The sequence below is a fragment of the Pavona decussata genome, unplaced genomic scaffold, assembly GCF_977016875.1.
Source record: "Pavona decussata unplaced genomic scaffold, jaPavDecu1.1 SCAFFOLD_195, whole genome shotgun sequence".
Lineage (NCBI taxonomy): Eukaryota > Metazoa > Cnidaria > Anthozoa > Scleractinia > Agariciidae > Pavona > Pavona decussata.
The window spans coordinates 519537-537185 of record NW_028145604.1 but is presented as its reverse complement, the minus strand read 5'-3'; the positions used below and the strand labels follow the sequence as shown (position 1 = coordinate 537185).

The window sequence follows — 17649 nt, the reverse complement described above, 5'->3', positions numbered from 1 at the left end:
TAATTGATTTAACTCATGATTTCTATTTCATTTGTGGTCAGGGAACAAAAAATGTTAAATGCAAAGCTTCGTATGCAAATAAAATAGAAGAGAAACGTTTCTTAAAACCATTGATAAACTGCTGTCAAAAGAGTATACCACAAAATCTCGATATTTGAACATTCGCCTTTTTATCGGTGCGTAAGGAAAGATTATTTATTTATGCAAACCAGCTGGGAGTGTTTAATAATTCCAGTGGTATTTTTAAAATTATTTTTATTAATATTGCCAGAGGGGAAAAAGCTTAAAGTCACCAATGGTCGAGCGGCGTTGAGCATAATTATGTGGAAATGGAAAAATTAATGGAAATGCGACGCGTTCTTTTTCCGGAAATCAAAAACTGATGCTGACACACCCATTACGGTAAGATCAAGCTCAAGGAAGCAACAGTTGTTCTTTGCTATTTTTCATCATGAGAGAAATCGTTCATCTGCAGGCCGGCCAATGTGGAAATCAAATCGGGGCAAAGGTAAGCTTGATTGCCTTTTCTGAAGTCTTAACTGTACACTGCTCTCAGATTTGACTGGAATCGATGGCAGCTTTGTAAGCGAGCAAAATCCCTGTGAAGGTTTATACCATGAACGAACTGCATAAATACCACTCCAAGACCGAGTATCGAGTCAGTTAAAAAAATACAGAGCAATGAAGCGATTGATTTTAATCGCAGTTGAATTTTTGGTTAAACTTTTCCAATAGTGCAAGAACGGCACTTTCAGATATTTTTACTTCCAGAACTCAAATGATTTGTCCATGACAATTATAAGAACTATCTTGAAATTAGCAATGACAATTATAAGAAATATCTTGGAATTAGCATATAGTGTGTATAAAATTATTTTCAATGCCACGATTTGTTTGTTAAAAAACGTTCTGCTAAAATACCACCAGGTTTGATCGTATGAGTATCTCAGTAAAACAAACGCTGAAGAAAAAATGCCAGAGGAAAATATTCCAATGGTTTTGCACGAATATACAAGCTGACTCTACTTACGGTATCTCACGGCCTTCCTGAATATAGAACTGTTATTTTCCTGCCAGTTTTGGGAGGTGATTTCCGATGAGCATGGTATTGACGCGTGCGGTACATACAACGGTGACTCGGACCTTCAACTAGAACGAATCAATGTTTATTACAATGAAGCCACGGGTAAGAATCATAACAAACTGCACTCTTAATTCATTTGATAACTTTAACATGATGAATTAACTTCTCCGAGCTTATTAAATCTCATATAAATTAGAGAAAATAACCAAAGCTTTCGCGATCTTTAGGAGGAAAGTATGTACCACGTGCTGTCCTTGTGGACTTGGAGCCGGGGACGATGGATTCGGTGAAAGCTGGTCAATTTGGACAGCTGTTTAGACCTGATAACTTCGTCTTCGGTAAGAATTAGTTTAGTTGTTGAACTTCTCACTCGCCCCAAGAAATGTAAAATTCAAAATGGATAATAAAATATATAAATTGCATTTTGTAAAATTAAAACAAAGCAACACAGTCAAAACACTAAACTGACCGCACCCATGAAAAAAAAGGACTGCGTTCTAGAATAATCACACTTAGGATTTTCATCCAACGACTTAAAAGACAGAACCATCTTGTACAGCACAATAGACATGTAAACGGCACCAAAGGAAAGTACTGCTCAGTAGCTTTCACAGTTTAAATAGCAACACTTTAGTATTTCGTCTACAAAACACGTTTATTGAACCACATATATTATATTAACTTAATTTGAGTGAAGGGCTAAATTTAAACAATGCTTAAAAGGATTGACTTGATTGAGACAGCTAATCTGCATAATGATGTTGTAGCTCTTCAGATCTAGTTAGTTGAACAACAGATGTTTTCAGTCGCATCATATTTGTATATCACTCATTGAATCAACCACAGAACCCTCAGTTTCCGTGTGCAGTTGAAAACATAATGCCAAGAAAAAAAAGATGGGAGATTTTAAAGCTGAAAATTTTATCTTGGCCAAAAGATAAGTGCAATGAATAATCCAATAAAGTAAGCTCCGGCCGGCTTATCAATCAATTGTGTTCTGTTTAGCTAGTTTTAATGCTACATATTTCAAAATCATACCGCACCACCACGTTGAAGCCACTCGAAACATTTACTCCGTGGTCTTTGCTTTTCGCACTGTGTTATGTTTAGTCACCGGGCTTCTACAGTCCAGTTTAACAGGATATTTCTTCTTTTATCGTGGAAGAGGGTCATGTCTTTAGTAGTTATATCTACATCTACATGTACATGGGCACAGCGCACTCCACACTAATTAAGGATCTGGGAAGGTTTTTAATAGCTTAACGGAAGAACAAGCTACAATCCCACTCACAGTTAATTGCTGTGTCCCAGGTCTCGCGCTACTGTAGTCGGAAGATTATTAAATGGGAAACTGGGGCCTGGCCTACGTTCTTACAATCCCCGAAAACGTTTTACGCGAGGAATGATCACTGCCAGAAATTCGATTTTTAATTAGTTTGAGAGGAAAAACGTTGAAAACTTAACAATTTAAGAAACACATTGGACTAGTTCGCACGAAAAAAAGACTACTAATCTAAAGAAAACGGTTCCAAAAACACTTCTCTGGCCCAGAAACTCTGACAGTTTTTCGAAAGGAATCCCTGGATACAAAAATGATTCCATGTTAGTGCTATTGTCACGGTTCTAGTATAATATTATTTTTAATATCAACTGTTCATAATAGGTCAGAGTGGTGCGGGCAATAACTGGGCTAAAGGTCACTATACTGAAGGAGCCGAACTGGTGGACTCGGTACTAGATGTGGTGCGTCGAGAAACTGAAGGCTGCGACTGCGTACAAGGCTTTCAACTGACGCACTCCCTTGGGGGTGGTACTGGGGCAGGCATGGGTACCCTGCTCATTTCTAAAATTCGCGAGGAATTTCCTGATCGAATAATGACGTCATTCAGCGTGGTACCATCACCGAAGGTAAGTGAAGGCCGTGATTCAGAGCACCAAAACCGTGATGATCGAGATGGTCACACGGTGAGCGCGTGATCTCTACCATCTTATTCTTATGCATAGCCAGAATGGTAAATCTAACAAATATGCCGGGGCTAGCCCTGCAATGGACTAGGAACCTATCCAGGAGGGAGTTGTAACACGGCTACTGAGTTGATTCATACTCAGAAACCAGGAATACAGCTCTCAGGCCTTGTGGTTCATGAGTGAAATCGACTTGAAAGGATAGTGTCCAAGAAACAGTGTGGTCTAATTTGTGCTTAAAACCTTTTGAATAATCCACAGTAAGCAGTTTTTATTATTTGTCTAAAGATATCGGTACCAATTTAGGTCTGTTATGCTGACGAGGACAAAAAACGGACATGGCAGATATCTCAATAACTTTGGTTTGTCATTGACCCTGATCATGCACAACAAATATAAAAAAAAAATTTAAGGACACAATACCGAAGTTGACGCTACATTCTAACTCATGCACTTCATGGACAATAGAACGAAGCTGATAATTTTGCGCTTTTGAAGTCTTCCGTAATCAAGGAGGCCACGGGAGGCACATTTTTCCTTGCTAATTTGAAGTATCGTTTTGTCCTTTAGGTTTCAGATACTGTAGTAGAACCTTACAATGCCACGCTGTCAGTCCATCAGTTGGTTGAGAATACAGATGAGACTTTCTGTATCGATAACGAGGCTTTGTACGACATCTGCTTTCGAACGCTCAAGTTGACCACGCCCACATACGGGGACTTGAACCACTTGGTCTCTGCTACGATGAGTGGAGTGACAACTTGCCTGCGCTTCCCAGGACAAGTAAGAAGCACTCATTTCAAACAGTGTTTAAGTTAATTGACTATACTCATGCTCCCCACAGATCTAGATGGGCATATAAGTGCCCTGAGTCTTAAAACTCGGTCGCCTTTGTTTTCGAACAGTGGTCAACCACTGACTGTAGTCTTATACAAGACTGAGCCAATACGTTTGAAAAAGTCCTACAATAGAGCGGTTTTCAATTGAGTGTCGACAGTAATTTACGTTCCCTTTGGTTTTGCATAACTACGCTCTGTGATTGGTTGGCAAAACTCGCGCCACATTCTCAACCAATGAGAAACAAAACCAAAAACAATCGTGACTTGCTCGCACGCGTTTTCCCGCGCTTGGTGCTGGTTAAGGTTAATGTATTTGTTTCGAGTTCTGATTGGCTCATTGAACTGTTTTCGTCTGTTGTGATTGGCCAGAGTAATTACTTTGGCATTTAATTGAAAACTATTTAAAGATCCCTTGTTTTTCTACAGCTGAATGCCGATCTCAGAAAGCTGGCTGTCAACATGGTCCCATTCCCCCGCCTCCATTTCTTTATCCCAGGCTTCGCGCCGTTAACAAGCCGCGACAACCAGCAATACCGCGCGCTGACTGTGAACGAGTTAACACAGCAGATGTTTGACAATAAGAACATGATGGCGGCATGTGACCCCAGGCACGGAAGATATCTCACAGTGGCCGCCATGTTCCGCGGGAAAATGTCCATGAAAGAAGTTGATGAGCAGATGCTGAATGTTCAGAACAAAAACAGGTAAAGAATTTATAGAGTTAAATGCAATGAATTAATAAACCATGTTGTTCCAGGTTGGGTAATTATTGCACTTTCTCTAGTTCTCTGTGAAAGGAAAATTTTCAACTGGACGATTTTTTGTTTATTTTTCAGCACGTACTTCGTGGAGTGGATTCCAAATAACGTGAAAACCGCCGCATGTGACATACCACCTCGCGGGCTCAAAATGTCCGCAACGTTTATTGGCAACAGCACAAGCATCCAAGAACTGTTCAAGAGAATCAGCGAACAGTTCACTGCCATGTTCAAACGTAAGGCTTTTCTTCACTGGTACACCGGAGAGGGTATGGACGAAATGGAGTTCACCGAGGTGAGAGACTCACACCCTCCCTGGATAGTGCAGAGTTTGAGTTTGGTGGTAACTTGCCTGATAGAATAAACTAAGGACCATTACTTGACCGAGGAGACAGACACTTATGAGCATAACGAGGTGTAACCGACAATTTCGCCGCTGTGTCTGGTGATGGTTTTGGGAGAACAAATAATCAACTCTTGCCCCCAAAAAATGCACTTGCTACATATTGGGGAGTAGTGTAATTCAAAATTGCGAAAGCAACCGTATTTCCTTTATGCTGCGCACGGGAAACAACTCAAAACAACAGTAACTAAATAATGTTGATGAACAGACGTAACATTACTGACTGATTCCAAATTGGTAAAAATTAGTTATAACCAATCGAAGGTCGATTTTGATCCAGGTATTCACCAAAACTACTCTTAAGTTATATATTTCGTGAAAAACGTTTTTTGTCTGTTTTAAATTGAGAAATCGAAGAAAGCGTTTTAAATCGATTGCATATCCATCATTTTTCTTTCAACAGGCTGAATCCAACATGAACGACCTGGTTTCTGAGTATCAACAGTATCAGGACGCCACAGTCGAGGAGGAAGAATTTGATGAGGAGGAGGAAGAAATAGCGGATGAGTAAACCCATAAATCAAGAAGAGTTGTTGTTTTGATTGTACACAGTTTGCTTCGTTTTCGTCTTTGTAGAGCTCTGTAATGGGTTCAAAACAAAACCCTGTTACGTGTTCTATCGTATTAGAATAAAGACACTTTGATGTCGCGTGAGATTTTAAACCAATCGAGTTGAAACCACAAAGCCAACTGTCACTTGTAATTGACTGATGTAATCTTTTCCCGCGCTTGGCAACCTGCGTGCGTCAGCCTCGAGAACGGATTGGTCCATTGTCTTACTTGCGTTGTGATTGGCTAAAGTCATGATCTCGTACCCAGAGTAAGAAGATCTGGCCATGACATTATATTACTTAAAGTCATTCTATTACGTTTCCTAAGCATTTTTACTGCGCATAATCCCTGGCAGTAGCAAGGATGTTAGAACGTATTAAGATCTTAAGTCAACTTATATTAAAAGGTCTTTGAGCTCAACATTTTGTAATTTCTTTTTTCTTTTTTTTTTCTTTTTTTTCACGTTACAACAGCTCTACACTGTGCTAGTTATTTATATAAGGTTAACTAATATTTTAAAATTGTAATTCAATAAATTGCATAAGAACACGAAAGTTGTTATTATAAATTTTTGGATTAAGAATTCTTTATAATTAGGTACGTAGTCTTCATCATTCGTCTGAATCGTCTCCCATAATTACTTCCAGCTTATCTAACAGACGCTTGAAGAGCATAAAATCAGACTCAATAGTGTTGTTCTTATAGGCTACATCTTTTCAGAAGCTAAACAGATGTGAGCACAATTCAATAATGAGTACTTTTACCGGAGATTTCCAAAGAAACACACTTGTTCAGGGTAAAATGGTCGAAGCGGCTCGTGGGACTTCTTTCAAATCGATTCGCTCGTTCGTCGTTTTATTCAATGCCGTTGTTCTTTATTAGAAACTCAGTGAACAAGAATTTCGAAGAAATCTGTTTTTTTAAGTAGGAGAACTCCATGATACTGTTGCAAAACATGAAACATCACGGGAGGAGATTGCTGTGTTCGCATGAAAAGAATTATAGCGGGAAAACATCAAAACATGCAACACAGCACGTGGAAAATTATGGCGGGAAACACCGACGCAACACAGCACGTGGAAAATTATGTCAGCCCTCTGATTGCTTGCTCCTTCCATAGCACAGGATACGGTATAAAATAAATCGTGTTAACGGCAGTAAAAGCATTCAGTCAAAACAGCTACTGGTCAAAATTAAAATTCTCAGTATATATTCCACTGTCACTGCTATTGTGTATCCATGTCTTCCTCGTCACTACTTGCGGAATTCAAGTCATCCTCAAACTCGCCATTTTCGGCTTCTTGGCTTTCATCTGCGTCTTCAGGCAAACTCGCCAGCAATTCGGTCACGTGATCCATCATAGGTTGATCGTCACATCCAAACTGTGTAAACAGCTGTGGATAGTTACAAAATGAAAGTCACCCTGAGATGTTTCCACTGTCTCTTGCTTGTCATTTTACCTGTTTTCATCTTCTCAGCCCTATAATGTGTAATTATTTTGTTCGTCGTATAAAGAAAACAATGAAACATTGTTCCTACCTTCTCCGCTTTTTCCAGACACGCCCTGATACTTGAGCTGTCCTGATTTGTAATATGGTACATCCATCCTAACAGATACCACACCTGGAAAATAAGAAGAAACAATAAATTAACAAAACGTGATTGAAAAGTGAAACCAGTGATTATGCACGAAATTTCACCCTGCACACTGAAATGTTTGTTTGCTTACCTGGGGGACTTCATCATTTTCCTCAATAAGTTCTTCTAGTATTGAACCAGCTGTCTGCAACAAAACATAACGGCTGCTTCAAAATATACTTACAGGGATTATAATAACATCAAACAGGTGAAACATTTCAAACTATTATTGAGTAACAATAAATAATATTGTTTATTATTGACTGCAACTTACTTCATGATTCTCCAGTTCAATGAGCAGTTTCGATGTGGTTATTCTAGTTTCGTAAGATGGGATTGGAGCCTGAAAACAAACGTCATTAACACTTAAAAATTGTATTTACTTACTGGGGGAGCAGGGTTGGCGCAGTTGTTGAGCACTCGCCTTCCACCAATGTGGCCCGGGTTCGATTCCCGGACTCGGCGCCATATGTGGGTTGAGTTTGTTGTTGGTTCTCGTCCCTGCTCCGAGAGGTTTTTCTCCGGGTACTCCGGTTTTCCCCTCTCCTCAAAAACCAACATTTGATTTGATTTGATTTGATTTGTAATTATTTGATTTGTGAATATTAGCTTTCTTGGATTGTAAAGCGCCTTTGATCATTTAGATGTTAAAGGGCGCTATATAAGTATTAAAAATTTTTTTTTTTTAAATAGCAAAACAGTAAACTGCATTAGAGAACAATGCTTATCGACTGACAAAAAAGAAACTTAATACCCTGGGGGTTTACAAGCAGGAAGGTCTACTCACTTTAAATGATTCTGTTATTTTAAGAGTATGTGTTGAAATGATAGGCTTGTTTAACTAATAATCAATACAAGAAATTATTCCATAAAATGTATTTGTGAAGAATCTTTTCAGCACAAACCTGAGGTAACTCTTCATCTTTGCCTTGCCATAATTCTAAACTTTTCTCCAGCATGTTCCGTGCCTCGTCCATATTTTGCTGACTGAGCAGGCAGCTTGCCATGAGCTGAAATGCCTCAGGATTGGTTGGGTCATACTCCACTGCCTTTTGACAAAACTCCAAACATTTGGAGGCCGCTTCATCCTTAAAACTTTAAATTAAATGCAGTCAGACCACTTGGAAGCAGCTACCTGAATTTAAAGAAAGCCTGAAAAAACTCAGGCTGGAGGGGTGTTTGAACCCATGACCTCTGAGATACTGGTGCAGAGCTCTACCAATGAGCCGTCAGCCAGCTGGGAGCTGGTCATTTTCTGAATATGTAATAGACCCGCAGAGGTGAAGAAATGGAAGTGCAATATATGAAATTCATATTGTTTGAACTGTGGATGAAAGAATTAAGAAATGAATGACCATCACAATTATGTGTGCGTCACAAGCAGCTGCGAAAAGATAGCCTGAAAAAATTCAGACTTGAACCCATGACCCATGACCTCTGCAATACTGGTGTAGTGCTCTACTAACTGAGCTATCAAACCAGCAGGGAGTTGATCATAATGTGAACATGAGTGAACACATGAATATATCCACTCTTGGAAAACAGTGCTGGGGAATATGTAAGTTGATATTGAGGCTTACTCACCATTCATCAGTGAGGTATATTTCCGCAAGTGAGCAGTAAGCTGTGGATATTTCAGTTGGAGAAGCAGAGGGATTATTACTAGCAGCCGCCTATCAAAGAAAACAAAATTACAGAGTAAAAGCCATGCTATACAACCAGGCTTTTATTTAAAACTGATGCAACACGTGTATATGGAAAAAAAGCAATTTTGATGGCACCTTTAACGTGGTTTCTCACACAGTAAAGGCTGCTTTAATTTGCAAACTATTTGAAGACAAAAGACAATCAAAGGTACCCTCAAATTTATCTTTGATTATCAGTGAGTTCTTGGTTCAAAGGAGGCCTCTTAATAGCTGGTAATGGTTCACTAAATTGGCTGTTTTGCCTGGACTTGAATGAATGAGATTCACATGAGGAAATGACTGTGTGTACTTTTTGAGCAAACACAACTGTTTAAAAATATGGCTCTAGGGTCTTGGGGGCAGGGGTGGGATCAAAAGGTAAACTGAATAATAATAATAATAATAATAATGATGATGATGATGATGATGATGATGATGATAATAATAATAATAATAACTTTATTAACGTGTCAAGAGATGTAGCTGAGGGGAGAAGTCCCCTCTACTAATAGTGGACACCTAACTAAATTCTAGAAAATTCTAAAAAGTGAATTAAAATTTACATCGTAAACAGACATACCTGAGCAGTATCTTTGTTGTTCAACATCAGCTGAATTCCTTTGTTGTAAGCAGTCACAGCATCTTGTCCCTCCAACAACTGACCGAGGTTCATGTATTTTGAATAACCCTCCTCTGGAGAGATTTTGACAGCATTTTCAAAGCACTCACTTGTTAAAGACAACGGTCAAACGATTTATATTCTAATGCCCCTACAGACACTGCTTATTTCATGTTAACAATAATTGTAATAAAATACATGATAAGGCCGTTGCTTTGGAATACAATTCCTTCAAAGGCTTGTTTAGTGATTGAAAGACTGTACATATGTCTTTATAAATAAAACTACTTTGATACTCCGATAAATAAAACTACTTTGATACTCCGAGGAGACCTCTCAGTATAAGCCCGGGGGTTTCTTGAGGTCTCCTCGCCACTTCTTACTTCTTTTACTATTTTTATTTACTCTAAACTTATGTACTTGTAATCCTAGTCTATTATTCATTGTAACTTTCTATGTTTGTATGTCGTGGTGAATGAATAAATAAATAAATAAATAAATAAATAAGATATTATAAGCAACCCAGCTACCAATAAATATACTGTTGGTACGGTTTGCAAAGAAATAACTTGCAAAACTACATTTCTCTGCTGATGCAGTTGTTTTTAATAGCCAACAAGAACTATATTTTTAAAGTTAATTGAAGGAGCTGAGAGCCAACTACAACAAATGACCTGCCAGTTAGATAAAATAACTAAATGACACTTTATTTATTAATGGTGTACATGTAGTACTTTAGCAGAGAGTCCAGAGGCTGGACTGAAGGACAACAGAGATGGTGAACTGAATGAAGATTCACAGGTGGAACAGGACTTGAGTTAACTGACAGTGGAGAGTCTGGTGTGGGGGACAACAGAGACACTCTCCACTTTCTGCTAAAGTATTATCATAATAATAATAATAATAATAATAATAATAATAATAATAATAATAATCAGGTTAATTACTCTCTTTGTAGCTTAACAGCTAAATTACAAGAGTAGTCAGGGTACTTATCATATATATACATTAACATGAAACATTAAACATTTAAACGTTTTGCTAAGAATATCTATATGTAATAAATTTGTCGAGACGATAAGTAGAGGCCATGGCGGGATCTTCTCTGATGGTGGCTGAACGTAGATTGTATCCATGGGAGACAGTTGTGCGCTGTGGTAGCAAGTTAGCAAGGACGCCAATGTCCCGAACTCTCTGGATAAACTTAGTGCATGCTGCGGCGCGCCGATCTGAGAGAGTATGAAGACCACAGTGCACCAGTGCGTCCCTGTAGGGAAGCCCAGGAAAGATTATCTCTAAGGCTGTAACAGTATAGTATTATAGTATTATTATTATTATTCTACAATTATTCTACCAAACATGAAGGATACTGTTTTTGCTTTGTCTCTATCTCCAGTCTCAATGAAGACTGTACCTGCTGTTTCCAGCACTTCTGTGTTGTCAGGCTCAATGTCTAGTGCCCTTTCACAGAACTTTACAGCCAAGTCAAAATTGAAGTTATCCAGACATTCCTCTACCTAGAAACACAATGAAATGATTTAAATATAAAGGGCAATGGATGGTTGGTGAAGGGAAATGGTGAGGGGGGGGGGGGGAGGGGTTGATAAATTGGTTAGTGGTTAGTAGGGGGAAAATTGGGGGGAGGAGGTTGATAAATTGGTTAGTAGATATTTCGCCTCTGTACAATGAGAATGATAATTTTCTCATGCCCTATGGGACTAGACCTCTGCTAAACAGCACTTTTTTTTAAGTCTTGTTATCGTGTATTTTAAATTAAAAGCTTTAATATACAAGCTTAAATGTAATTGTAATAACCCAAGGGGTCATAACCAAACCTGTTTCATCAGATCTGCTATACTGTAGTTTTGCTTTCCTGTCTGCTTCTGCCTTTTTGAAACGACTGTTTCAAAACTGTTTTCAGATTTGTCGAATTCAGCTGAAACATCTTCCTTGAACTCAGAGGAATGCCCTGTTTAGGAAACAATGTATTCCGTAAATTAAACTAAGATGTGTTTTAGATAGGTAGAAACTACTCCTGTTTACAAAACCGATAAAATACCTTTCTTTTTCGCTGTCGAAGTGGTTTTCTTTGCTTTTTTCTTCCGTTCTTTCCCCATTTCAAACACGTGAAAACTGAAAATAAAAAGCATACATGAAGTATTCACAACGGGAAACCGCTGAAAACTTCCCATGCCAACAAGCATGCATTCATGTGTGTAACACGAGGCGTCTCCTTTGCTGCTTTTGGAAAATATATGAAGCCATGTTTGTTTTAGATATTGAAAGTGGGAAAGATAATAACATTTTTTACTAAAAATGACGAAAGACATTTCTTTCAGTGAAGAATCAAGCTGCGATCATTCATCAAAATTAGTAAGAACTTCGAAAGGGAAGCATAGCGACGCTTACATACAGGAGCGTTTACTACTTGGGGATTTCCAAATTATGGTGGCCCTGATTAGAAATCTACAAACTCGGACCATTTTAAATCTTCCAGTGTTATTGCAGAATTCCAACACTCTCTTGGAGATCTTAAGGATCAGCCATTTTGATGTGAACCTCGTGTTTGTAGGAAAAGGTTTCATAAAAAGCCTAAATATGAGGTATAGGAGACGAAATGTAACGACAGATGTTCTTGCTTTCCCTTATTTAGAGGTAAGGTTAGGGTTACTCAGAATAAAGATGCAAATAGCAGGTTAAAACCTACAGAATAAGCGTAACTAGCTGTGAAATGAATAAGGATAGCCCTAATCGGACTGAAGCTGAAACTGAAACCTGTGTGCAGACGATCCATTAGTTTGTGTAACTGTGTTGTTGCACTGGTCAGATTTTTAGGCTTAGTTGCATAATATTCTGCCCCTTAAAGTTGGGAAGAGCGAAGGGATCTCTGCTTGTAGGGTAAGTTGTCGAAGGTCGATACAAAAATTATTAGTATAATTTGCACACTTTGTTCTAAAAGTGAGTTGAATGACTGAAAGGGAAAGAAATTTATGCAGTTTTTTGTACATTGCACAAGTGAATGAGATGAGTGAATAAAGCCCATTGTGTGTATCACACATGCATATTCACTTTGATGAATACCTAGTATTTCTGAATTCTGGGGGGAGGGCTTCTTTGTACATGTGGCCGTGTATTTAGGGGTGAATTGCATAGAATTTAACGTCGGGTGTAACTGCTAATGCCAGACCTTCATCCCAGTCACATTCAGTATTTTAACGTCTGACGATAGCATTTACGCCTGCCGTTAAGTTTTATGCAACTTGTCCCAGGTGTCCATATCCAGGTTACACCAAAGATCTTCAGCAGAGGTTTCCAAATCACTCAGCATACGGGCACGTGATCATGGTCTTTGGTGTAAAGCGGCGTAATTAAGACAGAGGTAATGCCTGGCTGTAGATTACCTTGAGACGAAAATTACCTCGGCTTTCGAAAACTTCCACAGTTCAAATAACTGTTTTTGTCCAAAAATATCCAGGATTTCTCTCCTGGTGTAGGAATTAGAGTGTACAGGAAGTTGACACATAAAATTTACCTGGCATACACCCTTCAGTGGCCCCTTGACATGAAAGTAAGAAACTCTCGGCGTATCTGAGAATGCACCATGGGTGTCCTTGTATCTTTGTATCCACTTCAATTTAATATTCATGATGTTATCTGCACCTTTGTCTGTTAATAACAGATTCCAAAGCCGGGTGTCCTGCCTCGAGTACCATCATTACCTCATGAACACACACTAGGTGATATCATCCTTGGAACTCCTAAAATCACCGAAGACTGTGAATCTGATGGTGTAGAATTGGACAATTATTTACCAGTAGGTCATTCACATTCATTATCCTTTGATATTGTTGTAACTGTACATGCCACAGATGTTTCTTTTGCAGCTTTTTGCTGAATGTTGAGATTTTCAAAGTTCTGAACTTTTGAGCCAGTTTATTATTACAACTTGACAAAGTTTTGATTAGCATTCTGAAACTTTTTACGCTTTGTTTTCTACTGGCTAATGTCAAATGTAGTAAACTTAATTATACAGGCAGAGTTGTGTGTCTGAATGTACTGTAGAAATTCACAGCTCTTTTTCCCATTGGTCTTGTTTATTAATAATGGCCAGTTAAAACAGATGCATTGAATAATATTACTGATAGCTCAAATTCATTGTTTGCCTCACGATAATGTCACATAGGAGGGGCTCTCTGCATGTGTCTTGTGGTCAATTTACATGTCCTGATCAATCAGGCTGGTATAGCCCAATTTGACAAAGGAAATGACTATGCAGACCGAAAAAGGCCCAAAAATCTGTGGCATTGCTACGGCCAATTTTTTTTTACTCATGCGAGTTTTCACCCAGTGCAACACCAACAGAAAAAGAAAGCTGACAAATTGTAATCTGTAAGTTGGCCCATGCAACTGAACCTACTAATCAGGCTGATAAATTGTGTGTAAAACAATGCATGCTCAGTTCCAATAAAAAGAGCCTGTGCTGAAAAGAGAGAGGTCAGCTAACAATAACAATCTATGTGGTGTCTGAAACACTTCAATATTATTTATCACAAAATTTTGTTTTAAATCTGCTCAGGTTATTATAACCCACGGGCTTTGTCACTTGCTTGGTTATACACATGATACACAGGAAAATCTTGATCAGGTTTGTTATAATAATATAATTTATTAATGATCTTTACTGTGTAGTTGTGCCTTCCCCACAGAAAGAATTTTCTCTACTTTTAATACCCTGCTACCCCTCTGGAAATTCAAATTTTGTTTCATACTTACCTTTAAATTTTTTGGCCTTTGAGGGGTCCCCTATCCCCCCCCCCCCCACCTCCCTCTGGAATTTTCAATCCCTTCTATGGGGGGTATGGATGTGTTCTGTATCTACACATTTTATAATGTTAAAGGAACAGAAAAAAGGCTACCGTAATTATATCGGTTTTCTCTTTAATCTGTGATTTTTAAAGATGTGTGTTGAGTAGTAAATGTTGTAATACTTTTAAAAAGGTTAATCATGCTTATGTTTATTTTTTTGTTTGTTTTTGGTTTTTCAGATGCGCAATAAAGAGGTAGAAGTGCTAACAGAATTTAACAAAAGGACTGGTTATAACACAGTGCCTATTACTCCAGAAAAACTGGAGCTTTTCAGGTCTGTAGTGAACAACACAGTAAAATCTCAGGGATTTCTTTGCCAAGTTGCCTTTAACATCTCAACCAACTTTTTCCATAAAATAATATACTCAAGTCAAATTCCTTGCCCGGATGCACTAATCTCTTGTCTGCCTATTCAACATGAGACCCCTGGAAATCTTTATGAAGGTTACTTTTTAGGGATTGTGTGGTTCCAGAAAATATCCATACCCCCACCACGGAGGGAATTTCACATAGGACCCCCCCACCCCCCAGGATTTTCCATTTTCAAGGTATTTTCTTAACCCCCCACCCCTTCGGAAATTCCTCAAATACAGAATACACCCCCACCCCCCTCTGGAAAAGTTTTTTTTCAAAAGAACGCCTCAAAAATCAGTTTGATGTGAACATTTCAGAAATATCAAGAACTGCCTACACGAGGAGAAAATATGCGTTATCGAAGAGCGCTCGCGCTGTTCAATTTCACCGGTAGAGTTTGCCAAAAAGTTCTTGATACTGAAATAATTGTTGTGTTTCATATTTACCTGTGGTCATTGACATCAAACTTTACCATTAGCTTCACTGAAGATTTTAAATCTAAATTGTTGGAATAAGTCCCGCAACGCAAAAATGTGTTTTTCATTCAATTTGCATATGTCATGTTTACATTCCTATGCAAATTTTAGGAGATCAAAAAGATTATCGCTTTAGTTCTACTCAATTGATGATTTTTCTCCTGGTAATCATTCAGTCTAGTTATTTTAGTCAATAGTTTTCCTATTGAATCGGAATAGCATGGACAAAATAAGCATTAGCAGGGCAGGGAGACAAATAGAGATTTCAGATCGTAACTTGAAACCGCAGACGAAATGGAGCCGCAAAACGAAATTAGCATGTCCACGTTCTTATGCAAATTTTGTATGAGATCAATAACGCATTAAAAGAATGTTGAATTGGCTCTATTGTGTTGAATTTTGGCATAGAAATTAAGATAATAGTTTTGGACTTTGAGTTGAAATACTTTGGACAAAATAAGTTTTAACGCGGGTCAGTTTTGACAAACCATAATTGACCCTGGGAATTGACCTTTGTTCGTAACTCTACACAGCATACAAAAATAACAAACAAATATTTCAATGTTTTATGTAGAATTGTGGCTTTCACTTTGTAGCCATAAAAAATTTTCCCTTTTAACCATTGATACAAATTCAATTGTTGCCAGTAAACAATATTTTCTACGCAAGAAAGTTTCACAAACAACAGTTTTATAATAACTGAGTCACGCAACGCAGACATAGATTTCTTGTCTCAGTTGGAGTACTTCGCTTACAAAGGCTTTTCGGAGAAGAGAAACATGTTTTTAATGTAACAAGGGTTTCTTTAAAACAGTTAAACAAAGTAATGTCTTCAAGAAAGATCTACGAAGTTGCAAAGTTGGTAAGTTACAATTTTGAACATTTATGTCTGACATGAACGTGAAGTTGACCCTCTGGAAACTTATCCAGCCATTCACCCCTCCTCCCCTCTGGAATTTCCCGGGCCATTGACCCCCCCACCCCTCTGGAATTTCCAATTCCCTCCGTGGTGGGGGTATGGATATTTTCTGGAACCACACATTGTAATGAAATATGTTGGTATTATTATGATTGTGTCCCCCCAATGGGGTATGTGGCTCCTTATGCAAGGTATTCGGAAACATAAGTAATGATAACAATAATCTTCAGTTTTTCTAAAGTCTCACTTGAAAACTGCTCCATCAGAAAAGGTAATCCCTAGTAATTTGCTTCTTTTTAATGTGCAGGATCCGTGAGGTCCGTAAAGAGAAAAAACAACCTGTCATTTCACCAATTGAGGAAGCTTTTAATACTGACATGGCAAATAGAGTACTCGAAGATAAATAGACATTAAAAACAACCAAGGAAGAGACGCCAAAGATGAAATACAGTAATTCAAGCTTGTTGTTCGGCTTTATCTCTTTTGGCGTGGAACTGTCATACGTGTACAACTCAGGATGCGAGAACGCGGCCTTCGAGTCCAAACTGAAAACATGGGAAATCCGCAGAGTTTCACCATAAATCCGAGTAAATTCGAAGGCCCTTGCGGTAACCTGGCCTGTGACCTGGTTTGGTCACTAAACCATTTTGCTTTCAGTTAAAGCTATGTCCTTGTCGCTGAGGCCGTTTTGCTGAAACTTGTTTTTCAAGAGGCTGGGCAGAAGACAGTAGAGAAGAACTGTACATGTTCACTTATAGGTTCAAATGAGGATTGCATTTTGTTTTGGAATATCTAATGAGTGTATCCAAGGTATGACCATGCTACATTCCACCAACAGTATCAACAACAACTTTATTTGAAATCAAACACACAAAACAAAAAAGTCTGATAACATAAAATGTTTGTAAACCCGCAGTTATGCTTCAGTCAATTCCAACAGTGCCCATACTTCCCCCCCCCCCTCTCCCCACTCATCCTGGCCCTCGGGCATTAGGATTTTTTGAAAACAAACCCCCCGGTACCTAACAAAAATTAGTTGATTCTCCGTTTTTCTAGGCTTACCTTCATTCTAATGATCGTTAATTTATTCAAAACTAAGTCTCAAATCAGTTTCATTATTGTTCCAGTGACCTTTCATTCTGTGGTTCTACCATCTCATTTTACCCTCCTTAGATATATAGATAGTCACGAATTTATTGTTTTTGCTAGTGAACTTATTATTAAAAGGAAGTGAGGGTGCTATGACGTAAAATCGAATGGCCGTCAAATACCCCGGGGTAGGCTAATGCCGACCTCGGGGACGGACGATGGAAAAATGCCCCACTAATTCCCCGGAGGGATGAGCACTGCTAGAATTAACTTCTGTATTAACCATGTACCGTAGCTTTTTGTAGCGGGTGTAAGAATACAACATAGGAGTTAATTTTCCTTTCAATATTATACATGTACTAAGTTTAATTGAAATAAAATTGGAGATAATCGTGGATGAGA

General features: G+C 38.4%; 3 protein-coding genes across 3 annotated transcripts; 2 read left to right on the top strand and 1 right to left on the bottom strand.

Moving 5' to 3' along the window:
- Positions 1–360: 360 nt before the first annotated feature.
- On the top strand, positions 361–5873 carry LOC146461580 (tubulin beta-4B chain-like). The gene is made up of 8 exons (XM_085086438.1): positions 361–508; positions 1078–1186; positions 1312–1422; positions 2748–2992; positions 3620–3832; positions 4315–4592; positions 4725–4941; positions 5453–5873. Exons 1-8 carry the CDS (start codon positions 452–454, stop codon positions 5558–5560), a joined length of 1338 nt encoding a protein of 445 aa, XP_084942564.1. The 5' UTR covers positions 361–451; the 3' UTR covers positions 5561–5873.
- A 194-nt stretch (positions 5874–6067) lies between these two features.
- Positions 6068–11684, bottom strand: LOC146461579 (uncharacterized). Its single transcript, XM_085086448.1, has 10 exons — positions 11603–11684; positions 11379–11512; positions 10914–11060; positions 9505–9648; positions 8824–8912; positions 8145–8334; positions 7514–7582; positions 7331–7384; positions 7141–7224; positions 6068–6995 (listed from the first exon to the last, which is right to left on the bottom strand). The coding sequence occupies exons 1-10, from the start codon at positions 11658–11660 to the stop codon at positions 6828–6830; spliced, it is 1137 nt and encodes a 378-aa protein (XP_084942574.1). The 5' UTR covers positions 11661–11684; the 3' UTR covers positions 6068–6827.
- A 110-nt stretch (positions 11685–11794) lies between these two features.
- Positions 11795–17642, top strand: LOC146461578 (endoribonuclease YbeY-like). The gene is made up of 5 exons (XM_085086462.1): positions 11795–12198; positions 13223–13357; positions 14120–14188; positions 14589–14683; positions 16466–17642. Exons 1-5 carry the CDS (start codon positions 11860–11862, stop codon positions 16563–16565), a joined length of 738 nt encoding a protein of 245 aa, XP_084942588.1. The 5' UTR covers positions 11795–11859; the 3' UTR covers positions 16566–17642.
- Positions 17643–17649: the final 7 nt, after the last annotated feature.

Excerpts from the sequence above, each read along its gene's own strand:
- LOC146461580 (XM_085086438.1), top strand. The coding sequence starts at position 452 with ATGAGAGAAATCGTTCATCTGCAGGCCGGCCAATGTGGAAATCAAATC. Across the intron at positions 1,423-2,747 it reads ACCTGATAACTTCGTCTTCG|GTCAGAGTGGTGCGGGCAAT; the intron begins GTAAGAATTAGT and ends TGTTCATAATAG. Across the intron at positions 4,942-5,452 it reads ACGAAATGGAGTTCACCGAG|GCTGAATCCAACATGAACGA; the intron begins GTGAGAGACTCA and ends TTCTTTCAACAG.
- LOC146461579 (XM_085086448.1), bottom strand. The coding sequence starts at position 11,660 with ATGGGGAAAGAACGGAAGAAAAAAGCAAAGAAAACCACTTCGACAGCG. Across the intron at positions 9,649-10,913 it reads ATAGAGACAAAGCAAAAACA|TGCTTTGAAAATGCTGTCAA; the intron begins GTATCCTTCATG and ends TTAACAAGTGAG. Across the intron at positions 7,583-8,144 it reads AAGATGAAGAGTTACCTCAG|GCTCCAATCCCATCTTACGA; the intron begins GTTTGTGCTGAA and ends GTTTGTTTTCAG.
- LOC146461578 (XM_085086462.1), top strand. The coding sequence starts at position 11,860 with ATGACGAAAGACATTTCTTTCAGTGAAGAATCAAGCTGCGATCATTCA. Across the intron at positions 12,199-13,222 it reads TTGCTTTCCCTTATTTAGAG|ATTCCAAAGCCGGGTGTCCT; the intron begins GTAAGGTTAGGG and ends TGTTAATAACAG. Across the intron at positions 13,358-14,119 it reads AATTGGACAATTATTTACCA|GTTATTATAACCCACGGGCT; the intron begins GTAGGTCATTCA and ends AAATCTGCTCAG.